General features: G+C 37.1%; 1 protein-coding gene and 2 long non-coding RNA genes across 3 annotated transcripts; 2 read left to right on the top strand and 1 right to left on the bottom strand.

The window, feature by feature from the left end:
• The first annotated feature begins 6,241 nt into the window (after window positions 1–6,241).
• On the top strand, window positions 6,242–14,954 carry LOC130987676 (cell division cycle protein 27 homolog B). Its single transcript, XM_057911285.1, has 17 exons — window positions 6,242–6,352; window positions 6,693–6,822; window positions 7,471–7,543; window positions 7,711–7,817; window positions 7,944–7,990; window positions 9,092–9,189; window positions 9,750–10,054; window positions 10,540–10,695; window positions 11,246–11,459; window positions 11,998–12,218; window positions 12,293–12,358; window positions 13,003–13,122; window positions 13,380–13,456; window positions 13,667–13,786; window positions 13,883–14,102; window positions 14,186–14,467; window positions 14,621–14,954. Exons 2-17 carry the CDS (start codon window positions 6,718–6,720, stop codon window positions 14,678–14,680), a joined length of 2,271 nt encoding a protein of 756 aa, XP_057767268.1. The 5' UTR covers window positions 6,242–6,352; window positions 6,693–6,717; the 3' UTR covers window positions 14,681–14,954.
• Window positions 14,955–15,139: 185 nt separating this feature from the next.
• On the top strand, window positions 15,140–16,258 carry LOC130987679 (uncharacterized). The gene is made up of 2 exons (XR_009089822.1): window positions 15,140–15,675; window positions 15,997–16,258. It is a non-coding gene; the product is annotated as an uncharacterized LOC130987679 (long non-coding RNA).
• A 557-nt stretch (window positions 16,259–16,815) lies between these two features.
• On the bottom strand, window positions 16,816–17,824 carry LOC130987680 (uncharacterized). The gene is made up of 2 exons (XR_009089823.1): window positions 17,282–17,824; window positions 16,816–17,208 (listed from the first exon to the last, which is right to left on the bottom strand). It is a non-coding gene; the product is annotated as an uncharacterized LOC130987680 (long non-coding RNA).
• Window positions 17,825–20,124: the final 2,300 nt, after the last annotated feature.

Raw genomic sequence — 20,124 nt, 5'->3', positions numbered from 1 at the left:
ACATTTCTGTTTCATTGTAATACGCCCGCAAGCTTATATTCCAACAATCGCAAGACGAGATAGCTTGCAACGTGGGAGTTTTTGAACTTGTAAACTGAACTTAAAACTTTCGTAACTTAAACACCTTTGCTGGAGATGTCGACCGGTCCTGCGAACTCCACCGAGGCTGCCAATGCCGTTGCCGCTGCCAATGCCGCTGCCGCTGCCTCTGCCGCCGCTGCTGCCGCCGCCTCCGTCGCGGCCGCATCAACCGTGGCACCCGCCACCTCTGCCGCTGCTGCCTCCACCTTTAGTGGTGGACTTTTTGGTGGTCCAACACCGCTACCTTTCTTGTTTGGTGCTAACCAAACGACTCTTGGATGAGATAGTTCCGTGCAAGGAACGGTTGGCCAAACCTCGTTTGGGTCAACGATTGGTTCCGCTTCGAGTGGTTCCAAGGGGTCCACTTTTGGACGAACGGTTGGGGCCTTCGGGACCAACGTGGTGAGCTATGGCAACATGGCTGGATCGGTGCCAATGCAGCCCCCGAGGGCAAATGCAATAGCCGAAAAGCCACCTAAGTTTGGTGGGTCACACTTCAAAATGTGGCAGCACAAGATGATGTTCTACATCACGACATTGGGCTTGGTCGATTTCCTGTGGGAAGACGAGCCACCTGCGCCGGCGGACAACGAGACCAATTTTTGGGTGCATGCCGCATATGACGATTGGCGCTATGGCGACTATCTTTGTAAACATTTTATTTTAGAAGGTTTAGAAGATAGTTTATACAATGTATACGCCAATGTAAAGACCTCCAAACCACTTTGGGAGGCACTAGAGAACAAGTATCGTAGTGATGATGTAATAGCTAAGTTCTTAGACTTTAAGATGATCGATGGTAGATCGATCATGGATCAAGTGCAAGAATTCCAACTTATCTTGCATGAGTTGGAATCCGAAGGGAGGAAAATGCCCGAAGCTTTCATCACTGCGGCGGTCATTGAGATGCTACCGCCAAGCTGGATTGACTTTAAGAGCTACCTTATGCAAAACAAAGAGGAGATGACTCTTGAAGATCTCATGGTTAAGCTGCGCCTAGAATTTGACGTGAGGGAATGTATGACCAAGGTCGAAAACTCATCTCAAGTCAAAGGCAACTTGTTGGAGAAAGGCGGTCCCTCCAACAACAAGCGTGCTCGCCAAAATGCCAAGGACAAGGGCAAGGCAAAAATGAAGGATTGCTACAACTGTGGCAAACCGGGTCACTTGGCAAAGGATTGCTACAAGCTCAAAAGGAAAAAGGCGAAACATGATATCATTATCATTGAGTAGAAGTTGATCAAGACAACTTGACGACTTAGACTAGAGTTTGAGTCCAAGTTGTTATAATCATTGTTTAGATAGCACTTGGTAGAGTATAGCCAATGAGCTTATCTAACTCAATAATAATAAGAATGAGTTTATTTCTTATCTATTTGAGTGTTGTGATTTATAGCATTGTAGACATGTGAATCTAAATGCGATAAAAAGATTAGTAAATATGGATTTACTAAAAATAAACGAGTTTAACACTCAAAACAAATGTCAAATTTGTGTTGAAGCAAAAATGACGAAGTCTCCATTTCACTCTGTGGAAAGGAGCACTAAACCTTTAGAACTAATTCACACCGACGTGTGTGATCTAAAGTTTGTGCAAACTCGAGGTGGTAAAAAGTACTTTATCACTTTTATTGATGACTGCACAAGGTATTGCTATTTTTATCTTCTAAGAAGTAAAGATGAGGCTATTGAAGCTTTCAAGAACTTCAAAACAGAAGCCGAGAATCAACTTGGTAGTCGAATTAAGATGGTTCGAAGTGATAGAGGGGGAGAATATGTTGCTCCGTTTGAGGAATTATGCAACGCTAGTGGTATAATACATCAAACAACTGCTCCATATTCACCTCAATCTAATGGTGTTGCTGAACGCAAGAATCGAACTCTTAAGAAGATGATGAATGCCATGTTGATTAGTTCTGGGTTACCCCAGAACATGTGGGGGGAGGCTGTTCTATCAGCCAACTATATCCTCAACAAAATACCACTCAAGGGAAGGGACGTCACTCCCTATGAGTTGTGGAAAGGCAGAAAGCCCTCATACAAATACCTTAAAGTGTGGGGGTGTTTAGCCAAGGTACAAGTGCCTCCACCCAAACAAGTCACAATCGGTCCTAAAACAATTGATTGTATCTTTATTGGGTATGCACTAAACAGCAATGCACATCGCTTTTTGGTTCACAAATCAGATATTCCAACAATGACTGTAGGAATGACGATGGAATCAAATAACGCTGTCTACTTTGAGAATATCTTTCCTTGTAAAGACAAGGGAAAAGAAGCAGCGAATACAAGCAACGATACTAGAGAAGAAGCTACTAGTTCTGAACCTGTTGAGACAGTGCCCGAATCGCGAAAGCGACCAGGCCCTGACCTTGAAGTGTCAGAACCAAGACGTAGTAAACGAGGCAGGATAGCCAAGGACTTTGGTCCAGAATATATCGCCTTCATGCTAGATGAAGAACCTTCATCTATCAAAGTGGCATTCTCTAGACCAGACGGACTACTCTGGAGGGAAGCAGTCCAGAGTGAAATTGATTCAATCATGCAAAACCACACTTGGGTGTTGGTTGATTTACCTGAAGGTTGTAAACCCTTAGGATGTAAATGGATCCTAAAAAGGAAATATAAAGCTGATGGATCAATAGACAAATATAAGGCACGCTTAGTCGTTAAAGGATTTAAGCAGCGTGAGGGGTACGATTTTTTCGATACCTATTCACCAGTGACGAGGATTACATCTATTCGAGTGCTTCTCGCGATTGCTGCTCTGCACAATCTTGAGATTCATCAAATGGATGTTAAAACAACGTTCTTAAATGGTGATCTAGAAGAAGAAGTCTATATGGAACAACCTGAAGGGTTTGTAGTACCTGGACAAGAGAAAAAGGTATGCAAACTAGTAAAGTCTCTCTATGGACTGAAACAAGCGCCGCTGCAATGGCACTTGAAATTTGACAATGTCATGTTGTCAAATGGCTTCAAAATCAACGAATGTGACAAATGTGTCTACATCAAGAGCACTAGTAATGGGTACGTTATGGTGTGTCTCTATGTAGACGACATGTTGATTATGGGAAGCAACAATCGTATCATTGTTGATACAAAGAACATGTTAAAAAGAAATTTTGACATGAAAGACATGGGGTTAGCTGACGTGATCCTTGGAATGAAAATTCTCAGGACCACCGATGGAATAACTTTGACACAATCTCATTACATTGAGAAAGTGCTCAAAAGGTTTAATGCGTTTGACAAATCGCCTGTAAAAACCCCATTAGAACTCAACGTTCACATGAAGAAGAACACGGGTGAACCTGTTGCACAGGAAGAATATGCAAGAATCATTGGGTGCCTTATGTATATTACAAATTGCACTCGACCTGATCTTGCATGCCCAGTGAACAAATTGAGTCGCTATACAAGCAATCCAAGTAAAGAACATTGGAAAGCACTTGAGAGAGTTTTGAGATACTTAAAGTATACTCTAAATTTTGGAATACACTACACGAGATACCCCCCGGTACTTGAAGGGTACTGTGATGCTAACTGGATATCCGACGCGAAAGACTCGTTATCAATGAGTGGTTACGTGTTCACTATAGGGGGAGGAGCAATCTCGTGGAGGTCTACAAAACAGACATGTATTGCTAGATCAACTATGGAATCAGAGTTCATCGCTTTAGACAAAGCAGGTGAAGAAGCCGAATGGCTACGAAACTTTTTGGAAGATATTCCATGTTGGTCAAAACCCGTGCCGCCTGTCATGATAAACTGCGACAACCAAGCAGCTATTGGGAGGGCGAAAAGTGGGTTGTACAACGGTAAGTCTCGACACATACGTCGACGACATAATACCGTAAGACATTTGATCGAAAGTGGAGTTATCTCAATTGACTATATAAAGTCAATAGATAATCTGGCCGATCCGCTCACTAAAGCTTTGAATCGAGATCAAATGTATAAATTGCTAAAGGGAATGGGTGTCAAATCCACAATATAAGGATGATTATAGTGGTAACCCAACCATGATGACTGGAGATCCCAAGAACGTGGTTCAATGGGAAAACTAAGCTATAAGACTCCAAGTAGAACACTCAAACTACTTGCATTCCCTAGAGAGCAACTGAGTGTTGAAACCTGCTTAGTGGTAAGGTTAAGTCATTGACTTTTAATGATTCCTAAACACCTCAGGGAGGTTGAGTATAGCAGGATACTCGGGAAAGAATCACCTATATAAGTGAGATGTGGGGGCCGCATCGACCTAACGCTTATGAATCCAAAGAGCTGTCCAAGGCCCGCAAAGGACAAAAACGTGAGAACGAAATGAGGTTGAGGCGTTAGTGTGTTAATACTGTTGTCTCGGTATACACTAAGGAGAAATGGTTCAAAGACATCAAGTTCTACCAATTCACCAGTATATCCGATAGTATTAACTAAGGATGGTTCAAGGCCGCAAACCACCTATTCTAATGCACTAAGGTCTCTTGAGAACAGAGCTTGTGTCTGCATTTGCATTTGGCTATTTCCACTCATGTGGGGGATTGTTGGAAATTGGTTGTGAGTAACCAATGTTTGATAATTTTTCGAGTACCGAAAACATTTAATTTAGCATAATTAAATGGGACAGGATCGATCTACGTTCCGAGTAGATGATCGTAATATATTTATTTACTCAAAACCGATTTCCGGTGAGTGAGAAATAATTGTTTAAAGTTGGGTACTTGAAACATTGAGCTGTGGGAAAAGATAAGCATTAAATAAGATTTAATGCTTATCCCACATCGGAATGTGGATAACATTTATTACAGTATAAAAGTTATTACATCACAGGATGTAATAAAACTGTGTGCACAAGTGACGGGTTGCAAAGCCCACACGCGCGCGCCGCCGCCGCCGCCCGCCCGGCCCGGCCCCGGCCCCGGCCCGTCGCCCGTCGCCCGGCCCCGGCCCCCGGCGCCCGGTCCCGGTCCCGGTCCCATCCCGTCCCGTCCCGTCCCCGTCACCCGACACCCGACACCCGACACGCGGCCGTGGACTTGGATCTTGGCAATTGGTCTTTGGGTGGTCTTTGAGCCTACCCTTATCTTTTTGGACCAACGAAAACTTGGTTCGAGGCCCAACTCGGTTGGGCCTACGCGCATGCACACGAAGCCCGCTCGGGCTTGGCCCGGGAGGACCCTTGGTCTCCCAGGAAGCTTCCACATTACTGCAGAGCCGTTACTTCTGTAACCGCTGTCTGAGAATTCATGGCAAATTCAAACAGCAGGGCAGTTACGTCCGTTTCTGTCTGTAACTCCCGACACACTTAAATACCATCAATGGTATTAACTCCCCCTATTGATGTGGACTGTGCCCTATAAATAGGACAGCCTCCATGCATCATAGCACATACCTGAAAACAAGCATTATACTCTTACTCTGCTGCACTCTGCATCGTAAAGTTCTGTTCTCGCCTCGTTCCAGTTCGCCGGAGCTCGTTGGTGTGCGGTGCTGCTACCTACGAGACGAAGCCGTTTCATCTTTGGGGACGACACGCCAAACCGAGAGCACTACCGGGGCGTATCTCGTCTTGCGGACAGAGGACTCTCCTCGACTCGGCTTTTTCACTGGTTTCAGTTTTACTGTAATTTCAATTCAGTTTTTCCTTGTAATCTAAACTCCTACATTTCTGTTTCATTGTAATACGCCCGCAAGCTTATATTCCAACAAATATATCACATTCATTAGGAATATAAATATTAAATAAATGTTGTTAAATATTCTTTTGTCATATATTAAAGAATCTTTTTTTATCCATATAATAAATTAAAATTACAAACTATAAGATAAATAAGTAAAAATTTAAAATAAATTAAAATCAGAAGATTTTGATTTTTATTGAATAAGAAAATAATACTGAGATTGGTCTCAAGAAAATAATACTAAGAGAGAAAAAGAATAAGAGGTAAGAAAGCGAAAATAATTTTGGATAAATTTTTTAAAGTGTATAATTTTTAAATATAATTTATTTTTTTCACATAATATGTATATCATGATCTTGTTATTGAATATTTTATTGGAATTGCATTATTTATTAAAAAAAGAAAGATGAAAAAATGAAGATAAAATAGAGATTATTATTATTATTATTATTATTTTATTTTTTTGATAAAACACACATCATCATTCTTCTTAAACCCTAATTCCCCTTCTCCCTCGTCTGCATCTTCAGTTCCAGAGTTTGCATCTTCAATTCCAGAGTTTGGGGAAACAACAGCAGATTCAAGAAAAGGTATTTATGGAAGATGATTTTACTTCACATTTCTTTTTCTATGGTGAAGATATTGATTTTGCTGGTGTGACTACTGAAATCCATGTTATGCGTAAAATTGCTGAAATCAATTTACAGTGGCGCGCATATTGGTGCGCTTCCGCCTCCAGCGATTTACACAACATTGGTCCAATTCACCAATTTTCTCCATTTTCAGCTTATTTCATTTCACAATTTGAAATCTAGTGAATTTATTTTCAAATCTCAATCTCCCTCCATCTCCTTCCCTCAGCTCTCTGAGTGTGTGTGAATGTTGATTGCATATAAGATCTCCCTAATTCTTACATTTTGGCCTAAAAAGTGTTTGCATTGGCGGGTCGGCCAAGATGGAGGCCATACTTACAGATTGTGTGCGCAACAGCCTCCAGCAACTAATGTACCGAAATGCAATTTTCATGTGCGAGCGCCTTTGTGCTGAATTTCCTTCTGAGGTTAGTTTCTTGGATATGGCCTAATGGTGAAATTTTAATTGCAGCACAGAACAATAGAATTATGGAACATTATTTACAATTATTTCTATAAGTGAATTGCACTTAATTATGTTTTCTTTAAAGAGAACCCCTTTTTGAGCTTGAGCTTAATGAGGAATTTATTGCAGTTCATCTTTTGACATACTTCTACATGCATACCGCCATGTTGCTAAAACCATGTGGAGTTTATTTCTAATTTCAATGTTGTGGCACAGTAGTTAGATGATTTAAGTTGCAATGCCATATGCTTTATACATCTTTGGTTGTATAATGTAGTCCAGCAGGAGCACAACTATTAACTCCAGTCTGTTGCTTGTTATTTTGCATATACTTTATGTCAAACAAAATTTGTGGTTCTTGACTTTGCCGAAAAATATAGTTTAATGTGTTGCTGTACAATAATGTTGCTGGCTTGTAGAATTATGTGGGAAGGAGTGGAAATTTCTGGTTATATCATAATGATGTTTGTTGTATTTTGAAAGGATGGTGCATCTTGAAATTCACACTTGGCATTTCTTCAAGTATTTGGTGAATGTAGGGATGATTAAGTCTGGACTGCCTTGAATTGGAATAGTTTTGTTTCATTGATACTTATTTTGTTGAATGCAGAAAAACCTACAACTGCTTGCTAGCTGTTATTTGCAAAACAATCAAGCACACTGTGCTTATCACATTTTGAAGGGTATGTGCTGCAGATTTTTCTTCTTTTAACTGAATCTTTGACCAACTTGGAACTGGTTCTTGATTACTGTTTCTTCTCTTATCTTTGTAACATTTAATAGTCTAATTGCATTTCACTTTGCCTGGAAATGCCTTATCTGATTCATCTTCGTTGTCTTCGATTTCAAGGAACACATATAGCTGAATGCCGCTATTTGTTTGCTCTGGCGTGCTTCCAGATGGATCTTTTGAATGAAGCAGAAACAGCGTTATCCCCTAATGAGTCTTCTGTGGAGGTATGCTCATTGAGTTTAATTACTCTTTCAGCTATAATGTTTATTTCAGTTGTGGCTGTAGATGTTATTTGTGGAAATAATCCTTTGTACAGGTGTAGTAGTTATTTGGTTTCTTACTTGTCGCAGGTTCCAAATGGAGCAGCTGGGCATTTCCTTCTTGGACTTGTCTACAGGTTTTAACACGATACCCTTATCCAATTCTTAACTACATTGGATTTTTCTGTCTTTTTTCATTGCAATTTCATTAGTTAACCTAATTGGGTTGGGTTGCAGTTGCAATTTCCTTTAGTGCTTGTATGGATCTATTTTTTTGTAAATGAAAAATAAAGTTGGTCATTTTTTGAAGAAATTTTATTTTGAGGCTCTATTTTCGAATCGCACTATGTATGAAATGGTTATTTGATATGTGTCTTTCTTTTAATCATCAGGAGATGCCAATATTGTGGTCTGATTGTAGAAATGTGTGCTCTGAGTTAAGGTTGGGCCTCTAGAAAAGCATTTTTTATGGAACAAGATGAACCACACACACTTGTAAATTTTGTGCATTAAAGTTTTTTTTTCTTTGTACACAGGAGACTTTTTGCTGCTATCATTCTAGCTCCATTTTATTGCCGATGACTATACAACTCTATCCTAGATTTATCATCTAATTATGAAAGTTTATCGTTTTAAGCTACAATATGATTTTCTAATTTTTCGTGCAATAAGTTGCAATGGATTAAGGTCTCCCCGGTTTATCCGCTATAATGTCTGCTGTAAAGTCTGTGACTCTTTGTTTGCTTATTCTACTGGAGAACAGACCTGATCATGATGAATTATCAAATAATGATGATAGTTCAGAAAAAGACTTTTACTAAGGATGATATATCGAATGAATTTTCTTTCTTGTTCTTGCTTGTATGGGTTATTGCTACCTTCTATATGATTAGGAAAAAAGAGAAACAACTATAGAGAGTGCTACTGATAGTATGATGACAGTAGCAGAAATCTGGAATTGTCAAGATAGTCTCTTGTGTTTTATGGGCTTACAACCCAATATTTGAAATATTAAAATGGAAATATATCAATTTTTGTTGAAAAGTATTGGTATGTTTGATTGAATACTGTGGAGAACATTTCAGAAAAACTTGAAAATGAAATTTCTGGAAATTGTGATGGAATGAAACAAATGCATTTGTGTTTTGGGAGAAGTAACTGGGTAGAAAATTGTTTTTTGGAAACAAGCTAAACATTGCCATATATTTGTTCTTTAATATATTATGTTGTTATCACAGGTATACGGATAGAAAGCAGAGTGCTATCAATCACTTCAATCAGGCTCTATCGTTGGATCCATTATTATGGGCTGCTTATGAAGAGCTTTGTATATTAGGTACATAAGAAGATTTTGACTTTATGTTTTTTAATTTGCCGCAATCTCTGACCCCATCTAGTAAAGGTATGGCAATTGGATAGTTTCATGAGGCCATTTTCACCTTTTTATGCTTGGCTACGGTCTTGTACTATGGTTAGAATATAAATACTTAGCTGCTTCTTATGTCTTTTGCTTTTTTGGCAAAGGCTTCCATACAGACGATACTTTGCCCTTTGAATTGAACTCTAAAGATTTATATCTAAATATCTGTATGTATATTATCTGCTTGGATAAAAAATAAATTAGTAATTCCGTTGCTAGACTGATGTGAAATTGGCTGCACATTTGTGCAATGCCTTACTGTTTAATATTGTAAAATTTGAAACATTTTTATCAGTGTAAAGTTCTGAGTGTGATAAATAATGCTTATTTATCTCCTTTGCATGGGTCTTTACTCGAGCAACGTTTGCTCCCATTTCAATCAGTATGTTGCCGATATCTTTTCATCTCTAGTTCAATTTTAAACAGTGCTATAAAAAGTTTTCTTCTTTAACCAGATAAAGTTGGCATCATTTCAGGTGCTGCTGAAGAAGCAACTTTAGTCTTTGATGATGGAGCTTCTCTTTTTATTCAGAAGCAATACCTACATCGTGGTTTGACTTCACAGAGTTCACAGGCAACAAATGAGGATCATGAGATTACTTCAAACAGGACTTCAGTCTCTGATGATGTTAGTCCAAGGAAATTGAAACACACTTATGGTAATAACCAAAGAGAGATATCTGGTAACTGTTATGGAACAACTTCCAATCAGCCCCCGCATGGTGGTCCCACCAGCTTGCCATTTTACAATACTCCTTCCCCTATGGCTGCACAATCACAGGTATAATCATGTGCTGATGCTGTTTCTTCTCATTTGGGCTTGATCATGGATGGTTGAATTATCCTTTCTTTCCTCTTCTCCAGTTTTTTTTTTTTTTTTTTTTTGTATTCATAGCACCAGCCCCATATTGATGCTGCATTGTTCTCTTTAAGTTCTCATGCTTGTGGCCACGATCATGCTCACTTTTTGTATTTAAGCTGTCTATTGGTGATGACATCTATTTATTTTCAAACTATCCTCATCTAAAATTGTGGAAGTTTTATTATTATGCCCGTGCTTGCTTGCTGTCCTCTGAAATAAGTCATCTTTCTTTCCTGGTGTTTTTATTTATTTGTTTGCTTTTGGGTAAATTGAGGTTGATCATTTTGGAGAATGATCAAGTGACGTTCACTTATGGTATTATATAAATGGTTGTCTCTGTTCTTTATCTTTTTCTGTTTTGTGCTAATGCTAAGTATGTTTTTAAACTACTTAATGTATTGCAGTTATCTGGAGTTGCTCCACCTCCATTATGCAGGAATGCGCAACCAAATGGTCCGAATATGAGAGCATATGGAGCTGATATCTCCCAACGAGTAACCATGAACTCTGCTGTTGCAGGCCCTAGAAGAAAATTTGTTGATGAAGGAAAATTAAGAAAGGTTGAGATATTTTAGTTTTTTGTTACTGTAATCATTTTGTGCATGCTATAATTACTCAATTTGGCCACTCTTTGCAAGTTTATTGTTTCCTTTTTTACTCTTTGAAACTATTTATTTCCTTTGAGTCACAATTTCCTTATTTACTGTATCATGATATAACCTTTTATACTTCAGTAATAGCCTCTCACACAACATTTCAAAATTACTTTATACATACATACATACATACATACATACATACATACATACATACATACATACATACATACATACATACATACATACATACATACATACATACATACATACATACATACATACATACATACTGTATAGGGTCAAGTTTTGGAGTCAGCTTCTTTTTGTGCTAGCATTAGGCATTAGCTAGGGATTGAAGTTTTATAATTAGCTGGAATGATCTCTTTAATTGGATGACCTATCCCTCTGTAGTGCTAATTTCCTCTCACAAAATATTTTATTTTGTTATAAAGCAAACACAACTAGTTGAGAAATGTCCCTAAAGTTCGTCAGTTCACTCTTATGCGTTTAGGTATCTGAGAGACTATTTTCTGATTCCGGGCAACGACGAAGCATGAGACTTGCTGGAGAATCTGTCAATGCAAATTCAAGTATATCTGTAGTTTCTGGGAATGGAACAAGCCACTCTTCTAAATATCTTGGGGGATCCAAGTCAAACTCAGTGGTTTCGCGATCTTCGACAATTCGAAAAAGTCACCCTTCTTCAAGCGAGATTGCTGATGAAGGTAAATGCTTGCCTAGCTTTTTTCATTAAATTTATCTCTCTATGTTGTATCTATTGAATTATACACATGAAGGCTTGCATAGTGAAGTTCGACCTAATATGACTTGTCTTGAAACCATTGCACCTGGTTATTATGAATTTAGTATTCTTGAACCTTGAACATTCTGACCTCCTTATGAGTGGTCTTTCACCTATATCTACTTTACGTCAATCTACTAACTTCACTGTGTTTCTCCAGCCTTTGTGAAGAGCAGAAAACTAGTTTCACTGTCTGTGGATGGCTTCCAATTAATTTTCAATACTTTCCATTCGATTTCAATTATTTACCGTTGGATGCTTCATAAGTAATTTCCTAGTATTTGACGACGATGAAGTTTAGCTTGTATTAGTTGGAATATTTTGATTGATAGAACTGTGAATTACCAATGAGTTAATCAGTGAAGGGTTAAGCGAGGGAAAGAGAGCTGAATGAGGGAGTTCCAAATGCTGTTACATAGATACTCTTTTGATCTTACCTGACTGAAGCCTTACTTTCTTAGGTAACCATCATGAGGTGTATGATGAATCTAGAATAAATATTACTAGTTCGAGCTCGTCACCTTGTGGTGATAATAGGTCTCTTGAACCGGATGGAGCAACTAGGTCACCTGGTGCAGCGATTTTGAGCAACTCCAGAGTTGCAGATGGTGCCTCTGATATTCTGGTTCTCCTAAGACTTCTTGGGGAAGGCTTCAGACTTGCCTGTCTTTGCAGATGCCAGGTACATCTTGAAGCAAAGTTGTCTGGCTTTAGTTCACTTTACATGTAAAGTAAAATCCTGCTTGTCATGGACAGGATGCATTGAACATCTATACGAAACTTCCACAAAAGCATTATAATACCGGATGGGTGCTTTCTCAGGTAAATGGATCATCTTGTACAGTTTTAGAGATAGCACACATTCCCTTGATTGCTATATTGTTACCATTATTTATTTGTATAAATTATCTGTAAATGCCAAAGCAGACACATACATCTCATATTTGTATAAATTCTGTAATTGCTCTTGCTATCCTCAAAGTTATGATTAAACCACAATTTTTTCCTCAAATAAGAATGAAGTGAAATAGAAATGTTTCTTACAATCTTGGGCACCATGGTTATTGTAGGTTCAGCGTGCTGTCAAAATCCTTTGAAACCATATTTCTTTGTCACTTAGGAAGCCTTCCTCAATTAGCTGTTTTGTTATTCAATCCTCAAACTGTTAGGCAAAGCACAGGATATTCATTACCTTCCCTTCCCTTCACCACCCTAAAGCCTACTAACTAAGCATTCCCTTAGTATTTTTTTTAATACATGTCCTTGTACGGAAGTTCTTCCCAAGCTCATTTTCAGAAAGATTAACTCAGGAGAGCTTGGGAGCACTTGATGAACTTACCTATTTGTTTGTTCCGTACATCAGTATCAAGCATTTAATATCATTGGTGGTCCTACACATGTGTGTGTGGATGTCTACTTTGGCCTTCACGTTTGTTTGACTGTGGTCTTGTATAACTGAAGCACAGGTCGGGAAAGCTTATTTTGAAATGGTTGATTATCTTGAAGCTGATCGTGCCTTCAGTCGTGCACGCATTGCTTCTCCTTACAGTTTGGACGGAATGGATATTTATTCCACAGTTTTATATGTGAGTTTTAACTTTGAAGTCATTTTTCCAGCTGTCATTCTTTAGCTTCTAACCCACATCATTATCTTGATGAATGTAAGGGGCGGGGGGGGGGGGGGACTACGCGTTTAAAATTGTGGTCTTCCCCTTTCTAGTGCCAATCTATATCCTATCGACTCTGGTTCTTTTAGATTCTATGTTTATTCTTATCCTGTTGCTGTTTCAACTCAACCCAAGAATTTTACTTTCCATTAACTCAATCTGCCTCCATCTTTTAGCATTTGAAAGAAGATATGAGGTTGAGTTACTTGGCTCAGGAGCTGATATCAACTGACCGTTTAGCTCCTCAATCATGGTACCTTCCATCACACTTAACTGTTCTTAGCTTCTAGTTGTAGAAGTTAATAAATGTTGCTTTATATTTTATTATATATGCAAAGCATGTTTTGTGTTGGCCATAACATGTTTGATGTGTCAGTGAAGTCTCTAGAACCTTTTTGTGGAACTAAAGATAATTACACAACACATATGCTATTGCTGCTGATCTGTGTATGTGGTATGACAGGTGTGCTATGGGTAATTGCTATAGCTTACAGAAAGACCACGAAACTGCTCTCAAGAATTTCCAGCGTTCTGTGCAGTTAAATTCGAGATTTGCATATGCCCACACCTTGTGTGGTCATGAGTATGGATCACAATCTTCTTATTCCCCTTTATATAAGTGTAGCACATTGCTGACTATTGCTATTTTTAGTTATGAAACCTGTCTTTTTGTTTATAGATTTGTGGCCTTGGAAGATTTCGAAAATGGTATCAAGAGCTATCAGAGTGCCCTTCGGATAGACTCCAGACACTATAATGCCTGGTATGGACTAGGGATGATATATCTCCGGCAAGAGAAGTTTGAGTTCTCAGAGCATCATTTCCGGATGGCGTTCCAAATCAATCCGCTTTCTTCCGTCATAATGTCATACCTCGGGACTGCTTTGCATGCATTGAAGGTAGATAAATTTATTATGAAAAGACAATCCTAGCTTGGAATTGGTTTTTTAACTTGATTAACAATTCTCATAAATTCCAACAGAGAAATGAGGAAGCACTGGAGATGATGGAAAGAGCTGTATTGGCTGATAAGAAGAACCCTCTCCCTCTATATCAGAAGGCTAACATCCTTGTGAGCATGGATGATCTTGACGGGGCCCTAGCAGTTCTCGAGGATCTCAAAGAGTACGCCCCATGCGAAAGTAGTGTCTATGCATTAATGGGTAACATCTACAAGCGAAGAAATATGTACGACAACGCCATGCTTAATTTTGGACTAGCGTTGGATTTGAAACCATCTGCAACCGACGTCGCTGCTATTAAGGTAACAAACTCCCTTCTCTTGCCTGTGGACTTATCATAATGCGACTAATCTCACGTTGCACCGGAGTGTGCCTCGTTTTGATATTTTCATAATCTTTCCTTCCATCCGTCGTTTCTGAGGCTCGGCTCGTATATTTTGCCATCTTCTGAACAGGCTGCCATTGAAAAGCTGCACGTACCAGATGAGATAGACGACGGTGATTCTATCGATTGAATTGGTGAGTGGTAGGATGAGTTAACTTATACGGTACATGGTAGTGATCCTCTGCGGGCGTGCAACTTGTGCTTTCGGGTCGAACAGAGGCGGATCCACATGGAGATTAGGGTGGGCTGAAGCCCATCCCCAAATTTTTAATTTTTTTTTTTGAAATCTGTATATATATATATATATATATATATATATAAGCTAAATTAATTGCTCAAAATTTTCAATTTTTATTATTATTTGCATGTTTCTTTATTTAATGGTAATTAATTTAAATATAAAACTAGCACACAACAGAGTGTAGATATTCACATACGTGTGGGTATATATTAAAATGTGGTAGTTAAATTAGATGTATATAATTCTACTATAATTTTGTGTAATTAAATTAATTTGTTCAGTATATAATGTTATAATAATTATGGATTTGAAAATATAATATTAAATTTAGTCATCCGATTTATAATGTTAGAATTTGGATATCATTTTATTTAGGGTAAATATCACTTTATGTCTCATCGTTTGACTGAATTATCGATTATGTTCCAACTTTTTGATAATATCTAATTGGTATCCAACCTACCAATATTTTTTTAATTGTGTCCCGTAAATTTTTTTTGGCGCCCGAGAGTTGACGTCGAACGCTGGAAACTATTACGTGGAATTATTAATTCACATGGAATTGTCAGCATTATTAAACTTAAAAAAAAATGTACCTATGTGGCACTAAAACATACTAATACTGAGGGTTTGAAGAAAAGAATACCCAAATCATAGAAGAAGAACAACAGGGTACTCTTTGGTGGAAATTCGAACCAAAAATTGAAGAAGTTAGTGGAAATTCGAACAAAAATCCCAGGACATACTCGTCGATCTAGTCAATCCGAAATTGAAGAACTCTCTTCCAGATATTGCAGCTGGAGCATTCGCGAAGTGTAGTCTCTTCGTCTCTACTCGTCAATAATTCTACGGGCAAGGGCACCTACGCTGCCCGCCTCTCGAAGGTCGTCGTTGTGCCCTACATCGCCACCGGCGATCTTGTCCGCCACGAGCTCTCTTCCTATGGCTCTTTCTCTTTCTCTCTCTCTCTCGGGTTGTGAATTAGACTAATTGAGTGCACTCTTAAAAACGATTTGAGGATTTTGCTGCTGTATTTTGTGAATTGTAGTGGCGTTTTGTGATTTTCAATTTGGGGATTTTACTGCTGTGTTTTGTGAACTGGAGTGGTGTTTTGTGATTTCTGAAAATAGTTCTTCGAATTTTTGGTACCTGTTGTTGTTGTCCTCAAGTTGATAGTCTTCTTTTTTATTTTCATTTCCATACAGAAATGGCGTCCCCTTGTGTTCTTTTCAGAATGTGGCATGGTGGTTGTTTTGTGGCCGATGACAAGGAGTATGTAGGGAGGCAAGATTATATTGATGTTCCCGAATTCTCCATTCTTGGCAACGAGATGAACGGCATCCTTCTTCTTCAGTTTGCGCATGAACAATTGTCAAGTGATTTTCAATTTATGAAACTAGGGTTTTAAGATTTCAAGTTGTGGAAGAGAAAGACGATGAACTATAAAAATTGATTTAAAAACACTCTTGATTACGTGTATTTCATTTTTTATTTGGATTTTTTTTATAATTCCACGTAATAGTTTCCGGCATTGCACATCAACTCTCGGACGCCGGAAAACTTTTACGGGACACAATTAAAAAAAAGTTGGTAGATTGGGTACCAATTAAATATTATCGAAAAGTTGGAACATAATCGATAATTCGGTCAAACGATGGGACATAAAATGACATAGGATGGGTATGAGTTTTCCAATCATCTCTAAGGAGTTGCTATTTTTTAATTCAAAACTATGCTAACTGTTGAAGTAAGAAATACTCATAATATTTATTTTTCCCTCCTAGTCCTCATCATAAGCTTTTTCCTTGTTTTTTTTCAATCATATATCGTTGTATATTTAATAGAATCCATCAGTTTGAAAAATAGAAAGGCAAGGTTTCAGTTTAAGCTAAGTAAGCCACACACATAGCATAAACATATATTGGAAATGTCATAAATCTAGGAATCTAACCGAAAAACTCTATAATTTCCATGCAGTCAAAATGAATAAACATCGGAAGGAAAAAATAGAGATGATAAAGCTAATAGAAAAGGAAAGTAGAGATAAATTTGAAAATCATTCATTCATTCAGTAGAATAAAAGAAATAATCAAATCCTATCATCGGAAGGCCAGAAAAATGTTGTTAGCCTATCAAGCAAACAATTCAAACGCTTATGAGGTGGACGACTGCACGTTCAAGGTTCCCACACTCGCAGTAAGCGCTGTGATGTTGGCAGTGACCTTTTCAAGGTCACCTGTGACTTCACATAGTCCCAATTCCTCTAGTTGAATAATCTCAAACAGGTAAAGCTCCACCACCGGGGAGGTAGACCCTTTCCTTTATGCTCAAGAAATCTGTAAAAGACTTGTATAAGTCTTGTGAGCCCCCTAGTCTGGCACCATAGATTGGAGGCTTTTACAAATACAATACAGTTCCTGGATGGGTTGAAAGTTAAGCATTAGATAAAGAAAGTAGATTACAGAAAAATGTGACAAATCTAACATTTACCTTCACAATCTCAGGCTTAGCTACATAACAATCCGTCTAGTCTTTGTTGTCGTCTAGTGGTCCATCGTAGGTAAAGTGTGAAATGTAGTAGGAGAAGGTTCCATCGTCTCTCCATCTTTTAGATAAACCCCTTGTCAAATCTAGTCGGAAATGACTTGGACCTTCCTAAATAGGAGTGGAAAAGAGAGTCGTAAATGGCAGCTTTAGAGGCCTAGGAAGACCCCGCCCGTCGCAATGGTGTGGGGCGTCAGAGGTCCCCGTGGCCAACCCGTTGCAATTATGCTTTCATATATTATATAGATATAGATTTAGATGACATAAATAAAACTTCATCTCTTTTTACTATTTTTTGTTATGTACATTTAATATAAATCTTGTGAGTGGAATGAAGATAAAATTATTTTATAGTTGGTGTCATACCAAATGAATGATCAAGATCTTGACAAAACCTTTTCTTATCTAATAAACACTATTATCTATTTAAAATTTTTAACAAAATATCTATATATTTTTTCTTTTAAATATTCTATTAGTCTAGAATGAGTTTTTGGATCTTTTAATTACTTTTTATAAATCAGTATTTTACAACATATTTTTGGAGACGTTATTTGATTGTAGATCCACAAACTATTAGTCCATTTCAAAATTTGCCCTGAATTTTAATTTCACCCAAATAAAAATTGGCATGACAAAATTAAAGTTGATATAATAAGCACACATTATGTTAATAAATGGACAAATAAATTTGATCAAATTCAGCCACCAAACAATTAAACTTTCCAATCAAAATTACAAGTGATGTTGCCGGAAAAAAAATTAGAAATTTACGGTTGCAATTTAGGTGGAAAAATAATTTTCCTATCATTCTGCTATAGAATGATATTATATAAATCAGGCCAAAGCGGGAGAGGTTTGCCAAGCGCAGAAGAAATTGAAATTTCTATTTGTGTTTCGATTTGATGTTATTTTCAAAGTCGTCCTCATTTATTCAGCTGTTGAAAGTGGGAAAAATTTTAAGCTTTTGTAACATATAAATACATGGACTCAAGAATATGAAGCTCATTTAAACATCCAAAGTTACTTATAATTCAAACAGAGCAACTTCAAACATACCAATTACTGTAATAATAATATAAATGATATATTAATATTTATACTATATTTTTAATTAAACGGGTATAGTGAATAAAATAATAAAATAAAAACTATTAATAAAATTATATATTCTCACAATCTAGAAGGAAAGCCAAGAATGTCAAAAACCAATTCAACTAATGTTTTTCTTCTTCTTTTTTTTGGTTCAACAATTGAATTTTTGTATTCTGTATGAAAAATATACACTTTTATAAATATATGTATTTTATGCTTTAATAGCTAAATTACACCTTACGTTTCAATCATTATGATACTCAGCAGATCACACCTATGTCAAATCATTCACTTTTTCAAAATTTTCTTACATATTTTTAACTAAATCGTATGTGCGTAAAAAATTTATAAAATTTTTCACAAAAAACTAAGCAAAATCATCAACATCTAAGGGTGTTTAAGTCGATATTACTTCAACCAGCACTCTGCAATACACGACCCAAAAATTCAATATATTATTAACAATCTAATCACTTAAAAACCACCAAAATGAAATCAATAGTCTCTCACAGATACTCTTCATCAAAAACCACCCAAACAAAATCAACAAGCTCTAAATCAATCCACTAGACCCTATTAAAAGGAAAAAAGAAAGCATATTAGCTCTTCAATCAATCCACCATTTTATTAGTTTAAATTAGTTTCAATTAAAACAATTTAGTATTCCCTCCGTCCCCCGAATCTTGACACGTTTTTTTTTTGGGCCGTCCCATGAATCTTGACACATTTCCATTTTGGATAATAATTATTATCTTCTCTCTTCTATTTTATCACTTTTATTACTCTCTCTCTCCCCTACTTTATCACTTTTATATTTTATTAACTACACACTTAAAACACTAATCTACAACTCCTTAATTCGCGTGTCGAATCCAAACGTGTCAAGATTCGTGGGACGAAGGGAGCAGTAAATCTTAACGAAAAGACCATGTCCACTTCCATCTTTCTTGTCCCACTCGATTCGGCTAAACTTTAAATATTTTAACTTTATCAAAATGCACAATTTTAAGGCGGCCAAAAAAAATAAATCTAAAATTTCTAAATCAATCAACCTATCAAGAAATATTGAATTAATAAAAGATTTTTCCCATGCCACAAGTTACCACACCGGCTTGTGCAAAGAAGAAAGTTTCAAACCGCGTGAAAATTTAAGAGAAATTCTTCATTATTCAAAATTTGTAGTAACATTTAATGTCCATTCATTTGATCAGCCATCTGTCTCCAGCTATGATTATTTACATTTCAATGCTTCCCACCTAACTATTACTCAAATTTTCACTTTTTCATTTACTGTTTGCTTCTAACAACGCGGTTTGCATTATCCTCTTTGTAAGAGTTTGTTTTTGACGTATGATTTGCATGAAAAGTAGAATTATCAAAATCATAAAAAATTCAGGTAAATTATATTTCCTCCGTCTATTAAAAGTATACAGCGGTAATAGTGACACAAATATTTAAATAATAAAAAAAATACTTTTAAACTGATTTTCAAATTCATACAAAGCAATTTTAAAAAATTAAGGCGGATAAAACTTTATCCAAATTCAAAAAATGAATCTCTAATATTCAAGCATGACTAATTATGTGTGCTTCATCAAAACGTCGATTCAACTCTGAAGTTCAACTCGATAACGATGAAGATAAAAATATATTTAAGGAGATGTTTTTTTTTTGGGCACGAATTTAAGGAAAAG

This window comes from Salvia miltiorrhiza, chromosome 6 (assembly GCF_028751815.1).
Source record: "Salvia miltiorrhiza cultivar Shanhuang (shh) chromosome 6, IMPLAD_Smil_shh, whole genome shotgun sequence".
Lineage (NCBI taxonomy): Eukaryota > Viridiplantae > Streptophyta > Magnoliopsida > Lamiales > Lamiaceae > Salvia > Salvia miltiorrhiza.
This window is presented reverse-complemented; position numbering and strand designations above follow the sequence as displayed.

Excerpts from the sequence above, each read along its gene's own strand:
- LOC130987676 (XM_057911285.1), top strand. The coding sequence starts at position 6,718 with ATGGAGGCCATACTTACAGATTGTGTGCGCAACAGCCTCCAGCAACTA. Across the intron at positions 11,460-11,997 it reads AAGCGAGATTGCTGATGAAG|GTAACCATCATGAGGTGTAT; the intron begins GTAAATGCTTGC and ends TTACTTTCTTAG. Across the intron at positions 13,123-13,379 it reads TTTATTCCACAGTTTTATAT|CATTTGAAAGAAGATATGAG; the intron begins GTGAGTTTTAAC and ends TCCATCTTTTAG.